General features: G+C 39.9%; 1 protein-coding gene across 1 annotated transcript in view; it reads left to right on the forward strand.

Annotated features, from left to right (window-relative positions):
* LOC129702759 (cilia- and flagella-associated protein 44-like) overlaps positions 1-15,386 on the forward strand; it is a 117,285-nt gene that overhangs the window by 40,899 nt on the left and 61,000 nt on the right. Inside the window, exons 11-14 of the mRNA XM_055644704.1 lie at positions 2,816-2,915; positions 6,389-6,483; positions 7,700-7,909; positions 15,067-15,177. Coding sequence (XP_055500679.1) covers positions 2,816-2,915; positions 6,389-6,483; positions 7,700-7,909; positions 15,067-15,177 — 516 coding nt within the window. The remainder of the gene's footprint in view (positions 1-2,815; positions 2,916-6,388; positions 6,484-7,699; positions 7,910-15,066; positions 15,178-15,386) is intronic.

A 15,386-nucleotide genomic window follows, 5' to 3' on the forward strand; every position in this document is an offset into this window, starting at 1 on the left:
GAATGTTCACCAGTGGCTGGGGCTCCTGCAAAGGCATATGTAAATGAATCCATTCCGATTGGACATATGTGAACATTGGGCATTGTGACATCACACAATGGAACGTTCACCATGGGCTGGGACTGCTGCAAAGGCATATGCAAATGGATCCATTCCGATTGGACATCTGTGAGCATTGGGCATTGTGACATCACATGATGGAACAAATCAAAAGGAAGAAAGGCAGGCAGCTGGACGGACGGCGGACGGTGGACGGACGGCGGCAGGCACACAGTTTTATATACTAACTAGAAGAAAATATTCAACCAAAAACTACAGGGAATTTGCTGCATAGAAATACACCAGGACTATCCTTGGCTTATTGGGTTTGTTTATCTCTGGATACTCAAAGAGTGTGACTAGTATAGATGGGACATATTGATTGGTGTGGGAAAGTTGGGCCGAAGGGCCTGTTTGAATATTGTATGTGTTTATGACCATTCATGTTGCTGAACGATGGAGCAGGCACAAGGGAGTAGGGGAAACAGCCTATTCTTCTATTTCCATACCTTTATGATATATTATTTTATTCATAACTTTAGCAAAGGTTGTTTAATGTCCTACATGGGCAATTGATCAGTGGCATGTACTCAATTTCATCCTGTTCATTTCTTTGTTCCTTTGCCTTTTCTGGGAACTTAGTAGCTGGAAATATTTAGTTGTCAATTACACCAATTTTATGCAAATAGGACTCTATGTTTCCAGTGGTTTTCATTAGGACTTTTGATGGTAATATTCCTGTGAAACCTTTTCCTTCCTTTCTTATTTGTTTACCTATTCACCTCTAACATTTGTCCTAAAATCAATTTTCCCGTAATATCCTGTTAACAACTACTTTCTTTGAACACTGAAATTCCCTACATGCTCTTAAGATTCACTTTCCTTATACTCATTAAAGCCATTTACTTACATGAATATGGTGTGGGTGGAGATACCGATGAGAGGATAATGGTGTTGAGTTACTGTGGTTTTGTTTTGAGCCAATTTACTGCTGCTGTGAATTGTATATAGTGGCTTGCAAAAGTTTTCATACCCCTTGAACTTTTCCACATTTTGTCACGTTACAACCACAAACGTAAATGTATTTTATTGGGATTTTATGTGATAGACCAACACAAAGTGGTGCATAATTGTGAAGTGGAAGGAAAATGATACATGGTTTTCAATTTTTTTTTACAAATAAAAAACTGAAAAGTGTTGCGTGCAAAAGTATTCAGCCCCCTTTACGCTGGTACCCCTAAATAAAATCCAGTGCAACCAATTGCCTTCAGAAGTCACCTAATTAGCAAATAGAGTCCACTTGTGTGTAATCTAATCTCAGTATAAATACAGCTGTTCTGTGAAGGCCTCAGAGGTTTGTTAGAGAACATTAGTGAACAAACAGCATCATGAAGCCCAAGGAACACACCAGACAGGTCAGGGATAAAGTTGTGGAGAAGTTTAAAGCAGGGTTAGGTTATAAAAAAATATCTCAAGCTTTGAACATCTCATGGAGCACTGTTCAATCCATCAGCCGAAAATAAAAAGAGTATGGCACAACTGCAAACCTACTAAGACATGGCCATCCACCTAAACTGACAGGCCGGGCAAATAGAGCATTGATCAGAGAAGCAGCCAAGAGGTAACTCTGGAGGAGCTGCAGCTCAGGTGGGAGAATCTGTCCACAGGACAACTATTAGTCGTGTACTCCACAAATCGGGCCTTTATGGAAGAGTGGCAAGAAGAAAGCCATTGTTGAAAAAAAGCCATAAGAAGTCCCGTTTGCAGTTTGCCACAAGTCATGTGGGGGACACAGCAAACATGCGGAGGAAGGTGCTCTGGTCAGATGAGACCAAAATTGAAGTTTTTGGCCTAAATGCAAAACGCTATGTGTGGTGGAAAACTAACACTGCACATCACCCTGAACACACCATCCCCACTGTGAAACACGTGGTGGCAGCATCATGCTGTGGGGATGCTTTTCTTCAGCAGGGACAGGGAAGCTGGTCAGAGTTGATGGGAAGATGGATGGAGCCAAATACAGGGCAATCTTGGAAGAAAACCTGTTAGAGTCTGCAAAAGACTTGAGACTGGGGCGGAGGTTCACCTTCCAGCAGGACAACCACCCTAAACATACAGCCAGAGCTACAATGGAATGGTTTAGATCAAAGCATATTCATGTGTTAGAATGGCCCAGTCAAAGTCCAGACCTAAATCCAATTGAGAATCTCTGGCAAGACTTGAAAATTGCTGTTCACAGATGCTCTCCATCCAATCTGACTGAGCTTGAGCTATTTTTGCAAAGAAGAATGGGCAAAAATTTCAGCCTCTAGATGTGCAAAGCTGGTAGAGACATACCCCAAAAGACTTGCAGCTGTAATTGCAGCGAAAGGTGGTTCTACAAAGTATTGACTGAGGGGGGCTGAATACTTTTGCACGCCCCACTTTTCAGTTTTTTATTTGTAAAAAAATTTGAAAACCATGTATCATTTTCCTTCCACTTCACAATTATGCACCACTTTGTGTTGGTCTATCATACAAAATCCCAATAAAATACATTTACGTTTGTGGTTGTAACGTGACAAAATGTGGAAAAGTTCAAGAGGTATGAAAACCTTTGCAAGCCACTGTATGTGCCTTGGTCATACTTCTCTATTATTTTCATTTCCTGCAATCAGTGTGGATCAAAATCCAACAGAACATGGCGCCACATTGTATATCCAATGTATCCTTCACACATTATTTCCAGTAACAGTTCTTCTGCAGTATCCTAATGGCTTTTCTGATATCTTTACAGACGCAAGATCCGGAATGTTTATTTTCTTTCCACACTGGGGTAATCCAGGCTATGGACCTGTCACCACTTACCTATCTGATGGCAACAACAGCACTTGACTGTAGGTACATTTTCTTATTTAAGTATGACGTGACATGATGTAGTTCAGAAAACCCTAGTGTCATGTAGCCCAGAAATAGGGGTTCAGCCCAATGTTTCCAAGTACACATTTATCAGCACTTGGTCTAAAGCCTTTGTTTGCCTTTGACATTCAAGGGCTCATCTTGGTACTTCTTACATGGTGTGACAGAATCTGCCTGCACTCTCATATAATGTTTTCCAGATTCCAACCACCCTCCAGGAAAAAAAACAGTTATTCCTCAGATCCCCTCTGAACATTCTGCCACTCACTTCATATATATGCCTGCAGTTAGTTATCTCTAGACCATTCCAACAGCACTTTAAATCTATGACCTCTGTACATAGAAGGGCAAGAGTAACAGGTGAATGGAAACCCCACTGCAGATTCCCCTCCAGGTCATACATTGTCCTGAAATGGAAATATGTCACCAGCTGCTGCGTCTAAATTCTGAAGTTCCCTGACAAGTTGGACAAGAAGTACCGCAACAGATCAAGAAAGCAGCTCATTGCCATCTTCTTGGGACAATCAGGGATGGGCAATAAATTATTGTCTTATCAGGCAGTCAGAGCACAAAAAAGAATATTAAAGAAACTAAAGAGCCTGTCCCACTTGGACGTCATTTGTGCGTCACGCATGTGGCAGGCGAGGATTTTGAGTATCCCAAAATCCTGGGGCACCGCACGCTACCGCGCGTCACTGCCTACGCCACCATGTCTCACCACGCGCCATGCGCGCATCGTGACATATAAATGATGTTGCGTAAATGATGCGCAAATAACGTCCAAGTGGGACAGACCCTTTAGCTCGCTTTAAAAAATATATATTTGATAGATTTTTGTAGAAATGATAGGAATTGCTGAATAATGGTTTGTATTTTATTAATATCATATAATAGATACAAATATTGTTTTAGTGAATACATGGGAAGTACGTTTTGTGCGTGTGACAGTGAACTATAGTCAACCAAAACAAATAGGTGGGGAACTTTTGCATTAAATTTACCCATGGTGGCCAAATTTCAATAAGCACAGTACTTGTAGATACTGAAAATCCAAAATAAAAACAAAAAAGTGCTGAAAATGCTCAGCAGGTCATGCAGCATCTTTGTAGGAAGAGTTGCTTCAGGTTTGCGATCATTCATCATAGGAAGTGTTGGAAATCAAACATATTTTAAGTTGCAGAGAAGGGGAAAAGATAAACAGGGGAAAGGGTATATCTGAAATCATGATGATAAGGAGAGACTGAATAACACAAGTGGGTGAGATGCCAGTTGGGAAAGTGTAGTGAAGACATTGCTTTCAAGTGATCTGTCTAAAAGGAATGAGGTGATAGAGAAAAGAAGATGCAAGGCAAAGCTGAAACTGTGTTAATGGAATAAAAAAGAACACTGCAGGTGCAGGTGCTCAGCAGATTAGGCAGCGTCTGTGGCTGAGAAAAAAGCGGAGTTAACATTACAGGAAGTCATTAAACTGGAAAGGGTACCAAAAAGATTTACGAGGGGTAGATAAACAGGGAAGATCATGGCAGGAAGCAAGGAAAAACTTGCCGGATCCAATATATCCGAAGACACTGAACGAAATTAGAGAGGAAATTGCGGGGGACCTGGGTGAAAGTCATCATTAAAATCGTCATTAAATACATGCGAGGTGCAAGGGAATGGAGGGTGGTAAATGCTGTGCCTCTTTTCAAGAAAGGCTGCAGGGAAAGAGCTGGGATCTATAGGCCAGTGAGGTGCATCTGTAGTAGGAGTGTTACAGGAGAGTATTCTGAGTGATAGGATATACAGGCATATTGATGGACACGGGCTAATTAGGGATAGTCAGCATGGTTTTGTGCACGGGAGGTCATGTCTCATGAATCTGATTGAGTTTTTTGAAGATGTGATCAAAAAAGTTTGATGAGGGCAGAGCTGTAGATGTATATATGGATTTCAGCATAGCATTCGACATGGTAGGCTGCTCTGGAAGGTTAGATTCAAGGAGAGATAGTTGAATGTATAGAAATTAGCTTTGTCGAAGTAAGCAGAGGGTGATGGTGGAAGTTTGCTTTTCGGACTGGAGGCCTGTGCCTAGTTAGCCCCAGGGTTTGGTGCTGGACCCATTACTGTTTGTCATTTATATCAATGATTTGGCATGTGAATGTACATGGCAAGATTAGCAAGTTTGCTGATGATACAAAAGTGGGTGGTAATGCAGATAGTGAAGATGGTTGTCAAAAATTACAGCACGGTTTTGGTCGACTGGCCAGGTGGTTTGAAGAATGGTTGATGGAATTTAATACAGATAAATGTGAGGTATTGCATTTTGGGAGGTCTAACATGGGAAGGACCTACACCATGAATGGTAGGGCTCTGGTAAGCGATATAGAGCAGAGGGATCTAGGGGTGTAGGTGCATAGCACCTTGAAGGTGATGTCACAGGTAGATGGGGTTGTCAAAAATTATTTTGGCACATGGGCCTTCATCAATCAGTATTGAGTATAGAAGTTGGGAGGTCATGTTGCAGTTATATAAGACTTTGGTGAAGTCGCATTTAGAGTATTGTGTTCAGTTCTAGGCATCATGTCATAGGAACTATGTTGTTAAGTTAGAAAGGGTGCAAGGTAGAAGATTTACAAGGATGTTGCCAGGACTCGACGGTCTGAGCTATAAGGAGAAGTTGAGCAGGCTGGGACTCTATTCCCTGGAATGCAGGAGGATGAGGGGTGATTTTATAGAGGTGTGTAAAATCATGACAGGAATAGATTGGGTAGACACACGGAGTCTCTTGCCCAGAGTAGGGGAATCGAAAACCAGAGGGGATAGGTTTATGGTGAAGGAGGAAAGATTTAATAGGAATCTGAGGGATAACTTTTTCACAAAGGGTGGTGGGTATATGGAATGAGCTGCCGGAGGAGGTAATTGAAGCAGGGACTGTTGCAACATTTAAGAAGCAATTAGAAAGGTATATGGATAGGATAGGTTTTGAGGGATATGGGCCAACTGCAGACAAGTGTGACTAGTATAGATGGGACATATTGGTTGGTGTGGGCAAGTTGGGCCGAAAGGCCTGTTTCAATATTGTATGAATCTGTGACTCTCTATGACTCTATTTCAGGTTGGAAACCTGATGCATGATTTTGATTCCAAGAGTTGAAAATTCCAAACCCCCTCCTCCCCCCACAGATGCTGTGCGACTTGCTGTTCCTCCAGGAGATTGTTGGTTGCTCCAGATTCCAACATCTGCAGTCTCTTGTATCTCCATCCACTTGAAATCTTCTATTTCTTGTTAGCAGTAGATCTTCTTTATTGAATCCTTTATCCAAACTCTTTACCTAAATTTTTGTAGAAGCAAGTTGCTCAGAGTGTTCTTAATTACCATATCAATCGTTGTCCTTGAGGGCAAATGTGCATCATTAATTTTATTTCAGGAAACTGGTGCTTCTTAGGACTGTTTTTCTCAATACAATTTCAGGCACAGTGCGCATCTTTGACTTTGTGAGAAATGAAGAGCTGGTCTCTGTGAAGTACAGGCAAGGTGGAACTGCATTAACATGGGGACCACTGGAGGTAAGTGCAATCTCGTGCATAGCGCAAGACCTTGTTCCTGCAGCATTTAAAAGAGTCGCTAGCCCTTATGCATTTGGAGTTGGTAGATTTGGAAGTATTTACCAAGCATGATTTGACATCAGTGCTACTACTCTGGAGCACTGCACTGCAGCTGGTGCTGTCCCTGCACTAACACAGCTGAATATAATATTATGCACGTTGAAGAACCCTGTTCCCATCTACGAATGTTCAGGTTATTTTTGGTGTATGGAAATCAAACAAAACTGCAGATACTAAAATAGTGGGTGAACCAGTGAAATAATGTTGACATTGCTGGTTTATTTCTTCTAGTTGTGTGCAGTTTAAATAATTACTGTATGAAAATTAACAGCTACAGACCTAAAATATGAAATAAAATCAGAAAATGTTGCAAAATTACTCGGCAGTCAGGCATCCACTGTTATTCTTCATAAAACAAAATGTCATTAATCTCAGAGAGAGAGAGAGATATTGCATAACAGTCTTGTTTTAGCTGCCAGTGGACTAATTTTAAGTACAAATTAATTTTATTTACCATATAATACCAATCAGATATAAACCCACCCTCTTTCCCTTAACAAACATAAAATATCTTTGGGGTTTCCTTAATTTTATGTGCCAGAGCTATCTCCTGCTTCCTTTTTGCCTTCCTGATTTCCTTCTTAAGTATACTCCTCACTCCCCTAAAGACCCACTTGATCCCAATTGTCTATACCTAGCCCATGTCTCCTTTTTCTTGACCAAAACCTTAATTTCTCTTGTCATCAAGGCTTCCTTTTGCCCATCTGCCTTGCTCTCCACTCTAAAAGGAGCATGCATGCCTTGAACTCTCATCATCATTCTTTTAAAAGCAACCCACTTTTACAAAAAACTTTAACAAGTTCCTGTATAATACCATCAACGTTGGCCTTGCCACAGTTCAGAATTTTAACTTGTGAGCCTGCACTATCCTTATCCATTACATGGTTTAGTTTAGAGATACAGCGTTGAAATAGGCCTGTCAGCCCCACGAGTCTGCACTGACCAGTGTTCCCCGCAGACTAACATTATTTTCTATGTTCTATGTATTATTTCTTATTAAATTTGTTCATTGAACTGCATCTTTGAATTCTTTTCAGAAAGTAAACTAATTTGAAGAAATTATTAGTTTTCCTTCTCCCATGCAATTTTACCATTTAAACTATTTTTTTGTTTCCAGCGCTATCCAGATGGAAACATAATTGTTGTGGGGTTTCATGATGGTGTTATCCGTGTCTTGGAAATATATAATCCTCAAGACCTGGCTCGAGTTGCTGGCCGAACACAAGTCGGTGATGCTGAACTTCGACTAAAACAAGCCCTGAAGCCGCATACAGAGGACGTCACTGCTATTGCATATGAACACAATGGAGATATATTGGCAACTGGTGTAAGTTGTATACAGATAAATGTATGTTAAGTACCTTGAAGTCATCGTGTCCTATGGTTGTGTAACACGGAAACAGGCACTTCAGACAAACTCGCCCATGCTATCTGAGATGCCTACCAGGGGTAGTCACATTTAGCTGTATTTGGCCCACATCCCTGTAAATCTTTCCTCTCCATGTACCTACATAAAAGTCCTTTAAACATAATTATTGTACATGCCACTACCGCATCCTTTGGTAGATGATGGAGCCACATATCCACTGCCATCTGTGTCCTCTTTAAATTTAGGTCCCCTTTGATTTTTTCCTTTTAATCTATGCCCTCTATTTCTCAAATTCCCAACACTGGGGAAAAAAGTTATAGCCATTTACCCTACCCTAAACCTCATAATCTTATATATCTTAACAAGGTTATGAACTGAATGGATATAATGGATATGATGAACTGAATGGATACAATGGATATGAACTGAATTACATAAATAGGAAAAATAAAAAAAGGAGGAGGGGTGGCTTTGTATGTAGATAAAATATTAAATTATAAAATAGTGGAAAATATGACAACTAATATTGATGATGTGATGGAGATTATTACTGTAGAAATCTACCTGTAAAAAAAGAAAAATGTAATTGTAAGTTGTGTATACAGAGCACCTGGTTCCAATATTGAAATATTCAAGAATAGTATGGAAAGATTGTTTGCCAAGAAAGATCACAGAGTTGTGTTCATTTGTGGCGGTTTTAATTTAGATCTCTTAAATCCCAACAAGCACAAACAGACTGATGAATTTATCGATGTATTGTTCAGTATGAGTTTTTTTCCACTTATCACCAAACCAAGCAGAATAACATCTCACTGTGCAACTCTAATAGACAACATATTTACAAACAGTATGGAAAACAGCATAAAGAGTGTGTTACTATTAAATGACATCAGTGGCCATCTGCCGGTTTTTGTAATGTTTGTTTGTGATTATGTTAAGTGTAAGAATGTTAATAAGATTAGATACAGGAGAGTAAGAACAGAATAATCTATAAATAAATTTAGAAATGTATTACTGACCCAAAATTGGAAACAAGTGTTTAAAGAGACTGATACCAACAAAGCGCATGAAACATTCCCGATAATATTTAAATAATTATATGATGAACACTGTCCTTTGAAACAACACAACAAGAAGCAAAAATATATAGATAGGCCATGGATGACAAAAGGACTACAAAATGCATGCAAAAAAAATAATATCTTGTATAAAGAATTCATAAAATTCAGAACTATAGAAGCAGAAAGTAAATACAAAAGATACAAAAACAAATTGACTAGTATTATGAGGATATGTAAGAAAGATTATTATAATAAAATATTAAATGATAATAAAAATAATATCAAGGGCATATTGAATGTGTTAAATAATATTATCAGGAATGGATCAATGAATATAAACTACCCTCAGTATTTTAAAGACAATGATACAACTGTAAGCAATATGAATGATGTGGTTAATGGGTTTAACAAATTTTTTGTAAGTGTGGGACCAAAACTGGCAGAAGAAATCGATAATCCACAGTCAGAAGAAGGAGAGGGGAAGGTTGTGGATTTGTTAGACAGCAACCCAAACTCAATGTTTTTGAAAGCAGCTGATGAAATGGAGATTATTGACATTGTTAGTAATTGTAAGAATAAAAGGTCTACAGACTGGAATGACATTGATATGGTTTTAATCAAGGTAGTCATTGGTGTAATTGTAAAACCCTTAACATATTTGCAATTTATCTTTCAAAACTGGTGTATTTCCATGTAAAATGAAAACTGCCAAAGTCATCCCACTATACAAAGCGGGAGACAGAAATCAATTTACAAATTACAGGCCGGTGTCGTTACTCTCTCAGTTCTCAAAAATATTAGAAAAACTGTATGTAAGTAGATTAGATACCCCCTCCTCCTTTTTTATCGAGAAGCACGAATTGCTAGTTGATAGTCAATATGGATTCAGGTCAAACAGATCGACATCCATGGCATTAATGGAGTTAATTGAAGACATTACCAGTTCTATAGATAACAAGAAATATGCAATGGGTGTATTTATAGATTTGCAAAAAGCATTTGATACAATTGATCATCATTTGCTAATCAAAAAACTGGAAAAGTATGGAATCAGAAGGGTTGTACTAGTGGATGAGAAGCTACATAAGTAAAATACATCAGTTTGTGCAAATAGGGGACTGCAAATCAACATGCTTAGAAATAACTTGTGGAGTCCCACAGGGGTCGGTTTTGGGCCCCAAATTATTTATTTGGTATATTAATGATATATGTAGGGTGTCAAACCTCTTGAAATTTGTGTTATTTGCAATGACACTAATATTTTCTGTGATGGGGACAATTTGCAGCAGCTTTTGGAGGTGGTCACAGCAGAAATTAGTAAACTAAAAACATGGTTTGATTTGAATAAATTATCATTAAATTTAAACAAAACCAAACTTATGCTGTTTGGAAAACACAAAATAAAAACACAAGTAAAAGTAATGATAAATAATGTTGAAATAGAAAGAGCGTATGAAAATACATTCTGGGTGTGATTCTTGATCACAAAATCTGCTGGAAACCCCATATAAAACATGTGAGAGCAAAAGTAGCACGGAGTATTGGAGTGATGGGGAAAGCAAGGCATGTTTTGAATGAGAGAGCACTGTATATTCTGTACAGCTCACTTGTGTTACCGTATTTAAATTACTGTGTGGAAGTATGGGGCAACACCTACAAAACCAAACTTACAATCACTAAGCACACTACAAAAAAGAGCTATTCGTATAGTAAACAATGTAGGATATCATGAACACACCAATATACTGTATTTAAAATTACACACCCTGGAGATTAAGGATCTGGTAGAATTTAAGACTGCACAAATAATTTATAAAGCAAAAAATAAACTGCTACCTGTAAACATACAAAAACTGTTCAAAGACCGAGACGGGGGTTTTAACTTTAGAGGGAAACTAAACTTGAAACAGCATTTTAAAAAGTATGTGTATTTCCATTTGTGGGGTGGTTTTGTGGAATGGTCTTGACGAAACGATTAAACAAAGTATGAATATAATGCAATTTAAAAAAATGTACAAAAGATATATCTTTGAAAAGTACAATAATGAGGAAGGAGAATGTAAATTTCACACTCATTAATGGTTAATGGTGCTTGTTCTTTTTGTTCTTTTCTTTTTTGTTCTTTTTTTCTTAATAGCTTGATTGGAGTAGTTTTATTTGAATTGTCTGTTAAGTTTATTTTATTGAATTTTGCATTTGTTAATGGTGAAGAATGGGGGTAGGACTTGACAAGCATAGGCTTCTTCCTATCTCTTTTCGAACGAGTCTAATGTGTATTATGTTGAAATTGGCTTTGGATTTTTAAATTTATGTTATGTATATGTGTATGTGTGTATATGTGTATATGTATGTATGTATACATGTACATGTATATGTATGTATGTGTGTATGTATTTATGTATATATATATGTATATATATAATTCATTTTCATCTTCTTTTTTTTTAATTGTTCGAAATAAAGATATAATTCATTCATATCATCCATTAATTAAGCAATTAATTAATCAATCAATCAATCAATCAATTAATTAATTAATTAATTGATTGATTAATTAATTCATCCATTCATTCATTCATTCATTCAAGGTCACCTCTCAATCTCACTCACTCCAAGGAAAACAGTCCCAGCCTATCCAGTCTGTCGTTATAACGCAAACCCACAAGCCCTAGTAATATATTTTCTGCACCCTTCCCAACTTAATGACAACTTAGAGCTAGCTAGGTGACCGGAACTGCACAAGGAGATGCCCCACCCTGCTTCCTACAAACACTCTATGCCCTACTCCCAATTCCTCAGTCTAAGCCGTATCTGTGCCCACGATGAGGTGTTCCATACCAAGATATCCGAGATGTCCTCATTCTTTAGGGAACAGGGGTTCCCCTTTCCCATCATTGATGAGGCCCTAACTCCTGTCTCCACAGTACCCCGCAGCTTCGCCCTTGCTCCCCCTCTAGTTGCAACAGAGACAGAGTTCCCTAGTCCTTACCTTCCATCCCATCAGCCGTCACATACAACACATAATCCTCCAAAATTTCCGCCATATTCAACGGGATCCCACCACTAGCCACATTTTCCCATCTCCACCCCTTTTTGCCTTCCACAGAGACCGTTCCCTCTGCAACTCCAAGTGGCAGTGCTGCCCAAGCAACTGCGGCTCGCCTGTAGTCCGTCTGTCTTTTTTTTTTGATGGATGTATGTTTTAGTTTATTTTTAGCTGTGTATGTGTGGGGGTCGGGGAAAACTTGTTTTAATCTCTTCCTTCGTGGGGATGCGACATTTTCTTTGTCGTATCTCCGTCTCCGTCTCCATTTGCGCTGAGGCCTAATCGCGGAGCTGGCGGCCTCCAACTGGGACCGACCTCGAGGTTCCGGAGGCAGAGCAAGGACTTACAATCGCAAAGCTGGCCGACTTCGGGGCTGTGGTGGCACTGCGGCGGCGGCCCAACTTCGGAGTTTCGGAGACTTCGGCCGCGGGCCCAGTGGATGACAACATCGGGAACTGGCAGGTCGCAGGTTGGTGACCGATTCTCCGGAGCTCACGCAACAACAGCTTTGTCCACTTGACTGGAGGGTGGCAGCTTCGCCAACCTCGGGCAGTGAAGTTTGAACCGGCCCGTTTGCGAAGCTCGGATTCGGCCGCGGAACTTACCATCAGCCGGCGGGGGGCCCAACATCGAAAGCCTGGATCGCCTCAATGCAGAGGGAGAACAAGGAAGGAAGAGACAAGGACTTTAAGACTTTTGCCTTCCATCACAGTGAAGAGGTGACTGGTAGACTCACCGTGGTGGATGTTAAACTGTGCTCATAGTGTGTTCTGTTATTTTATCCTCTGTCATGACTGCAAGGCACGTAATTTCGTTCAAAGCAAAAGTTTGAATGACAATAAAGGATACTTTATACTTTATACTTTACTTTAACTCATCTCATCCCATCCAAAACATCCCCTCCTGAGGTACCTTCCCCTGCAACCGCAGAAGATGCAACACCTGACCCTGTACCTCTTCCCTCGACTCTGTGCAGGGACCCGACAGTCCTTTCAGGTTAGGCAGAGGTTCACTTGCACCTCCTCCAACCTCATCTACTGTATCCGTTGTTCAAGATATGGACTCTTATACATCGGTGAGACTAAACGCAGACTGGGCGATCGATTTGGACACCTTCGCTCAGCCCGCGTGAGCCTCCCTGATCTCCCAGTTGCCGGACACTTTAATTCTCCTTCCCAATCCTACGCAGACATTTCTGTCCTCAGTCTCCTCCATTGTCAGACGCCAATTGGAGGAATAGGATCTCATATTTTGCTTGGGCAGCTTACAGCCCAGTGGTATGAATATTGATTCCTCTCACTTCAGGTAGCACCGGCATTCCCTCTCTCTCTATCCCTCCCCAACCTAAGTCACGCTACCTTCTCGTATTCACCCTACAAACAGCCAACAATGGGCAGTTTCCTTTATCAGTTACCTTTTTGCATATCTTTCATTCATTGTTCTTTATTTCTCCATACAACCGTCTATATCTCTCATTTCCCTTACCCCAAACCAGTCTGAAGAAGGGGCTCAACCCGAAATTTCACCCATTCCTTCTCGCAGAGATGCTGCCTGTCCCGCTGAGTTAATCCAGCTTTTTGTGTCTATCTTCAGTCTCACCAACATTTTGTACAGTGTAATGTGATATCCCAACTCTTGTACTCAATGCCCTGATTGATGAAGGCTAACATGCCAAACACGTTCTTCACCACCCTGTCTACATATGCCTCCACTTTCAGAGACCTATGTAATTGTGCCCCAGGGTGTCTCTGTTCTACAACATTCTCAAGGGCCCTTGGCCTACTTTCTCAGTCAAATAGAGGGTCATAGAGTTATACAGCATGGAATAGACTCTTCAGTTCCCCAAAACCAATATGCCCCATCTATACCACTCTCAACTGGGCATATTTTGGCCCATATCCCTCTAAACCTTCCTTATCCATGTTTCTGTCCAAAAGTAATTTAAATGTTGTTATAGTATCGGCCTCAACTACCGCCTCTGGCAATTCCTTATACCTACCACCTACCATCTTTCTCCTCTCAGTTAAATAGAGAACATAGAACAGTACAACACAAGAACAGGCCCTCAGTTCACAATGTAGTAAGTTTTGGCAACTGAAATTGAGGGAGTCTCTTGAAAAATATAGAGTGCATAGGAGAAAATTTAAGAAATAAATTATGAGGCCAAAGAGGAGCCATGAAATATCCTTGGCAGATAAGATTGAGAGCTGTACAGCACAGAAACTGGACCTTCAGACCAAATTGTCTATGCTCAAAGTGAAACCCAGCTACGCTAATCCCCTTTGCAGGCCTTATCCTATTAATCTGCTCCAGTAGCAGATTTAATCTTTCCCAAGTATACCTTTTAAATTGCATTATTGTTTCTGCCTCCACCACCTACTCTCGCAGCTAGTTCCATATACCCACAACATCAGGTCTAGTTCCAACTCCTCTCTAGAGCACGTTATTCTATCCTGAAAGCACTAATTTCTTGGCTTCCTTTGCTCACCTGATTTTCTCAGACCATATTTTGATTAGTCTTCTGTAATTATTTCTATATCTTTCTGGCTAACTCCTTTATTTCTTGTTTCTACTGCATAGTTACAATTGTTGGCAGGCCAATTTCCCTCCTGGGATAAATAAAGTTCTATTGTATCGTATTGTGTCTTAAAGGGCTTGTACATCCTCACCACAAGTAACTTCTTGCTTTTATTCTCTCGTATCTCCACCAAGCCTGATGCCAAAGTGAATCAATAACTTTAATGTAATCAAGCTCTTCATGATCAATAGCATTGCAAAAATGCATTTTGGAATCTGGCATTATTTCCTCTGTGGCATTTGTGGTGGGAGCATACAGGCACTTTGATTTCTGTGCTACGATCCTCCAGATTGAATCCAAAAATACTAAACTGTTCCCTTTATTTCACCGTATTCTTCCCAGGTAGGGTGTATGAAGATAAAAGCAATCATACCAAATCCCTTTTGAAAGTAATGTGTAAAGGATCTTCATTTTTCTTCTTCCCTCATAGAGCAAAGACAACACAGTGTTCTTTTTCCAATTTCGGACTCAGTATGTGCCAGTGGGATTCATCAGAGTGCCGGGACCGGTGGTGAGCTTGGAGTGGTCCCCACATTCCTATGTATGTACTGCATTGCATTCTATAATAGAGTGAAATTAAATAATTGAATTTTCGTGAAACTTTTTTCTGCTTTTTTCAGTTGTAATCTTCTCATCATGCTTATTATCTTGCTGAAGAAAAAAATTGGATTGTTTAGGTCCAGATTATCATGAAATGGCTGTAAATTCACTCTCTACCATCGCCACTAACTGGAGCTCATTTTTTGACAC

The sequence above is a fragment of the Leucoraja erinacea genome, chromosome 13, assembly GCF_028641065.1.
Source record: "Leucoraja erinacea ecotype New England chromosome 13, Leri_hhj_1, whole genome shotgun sequence".
Lineage (NCBI taxonomy): Eukaryota > Metazoa > Chordata > Chondrichthyes > Rajiformes > Rajidae > Leucoraja > Leucoraja erinaceus.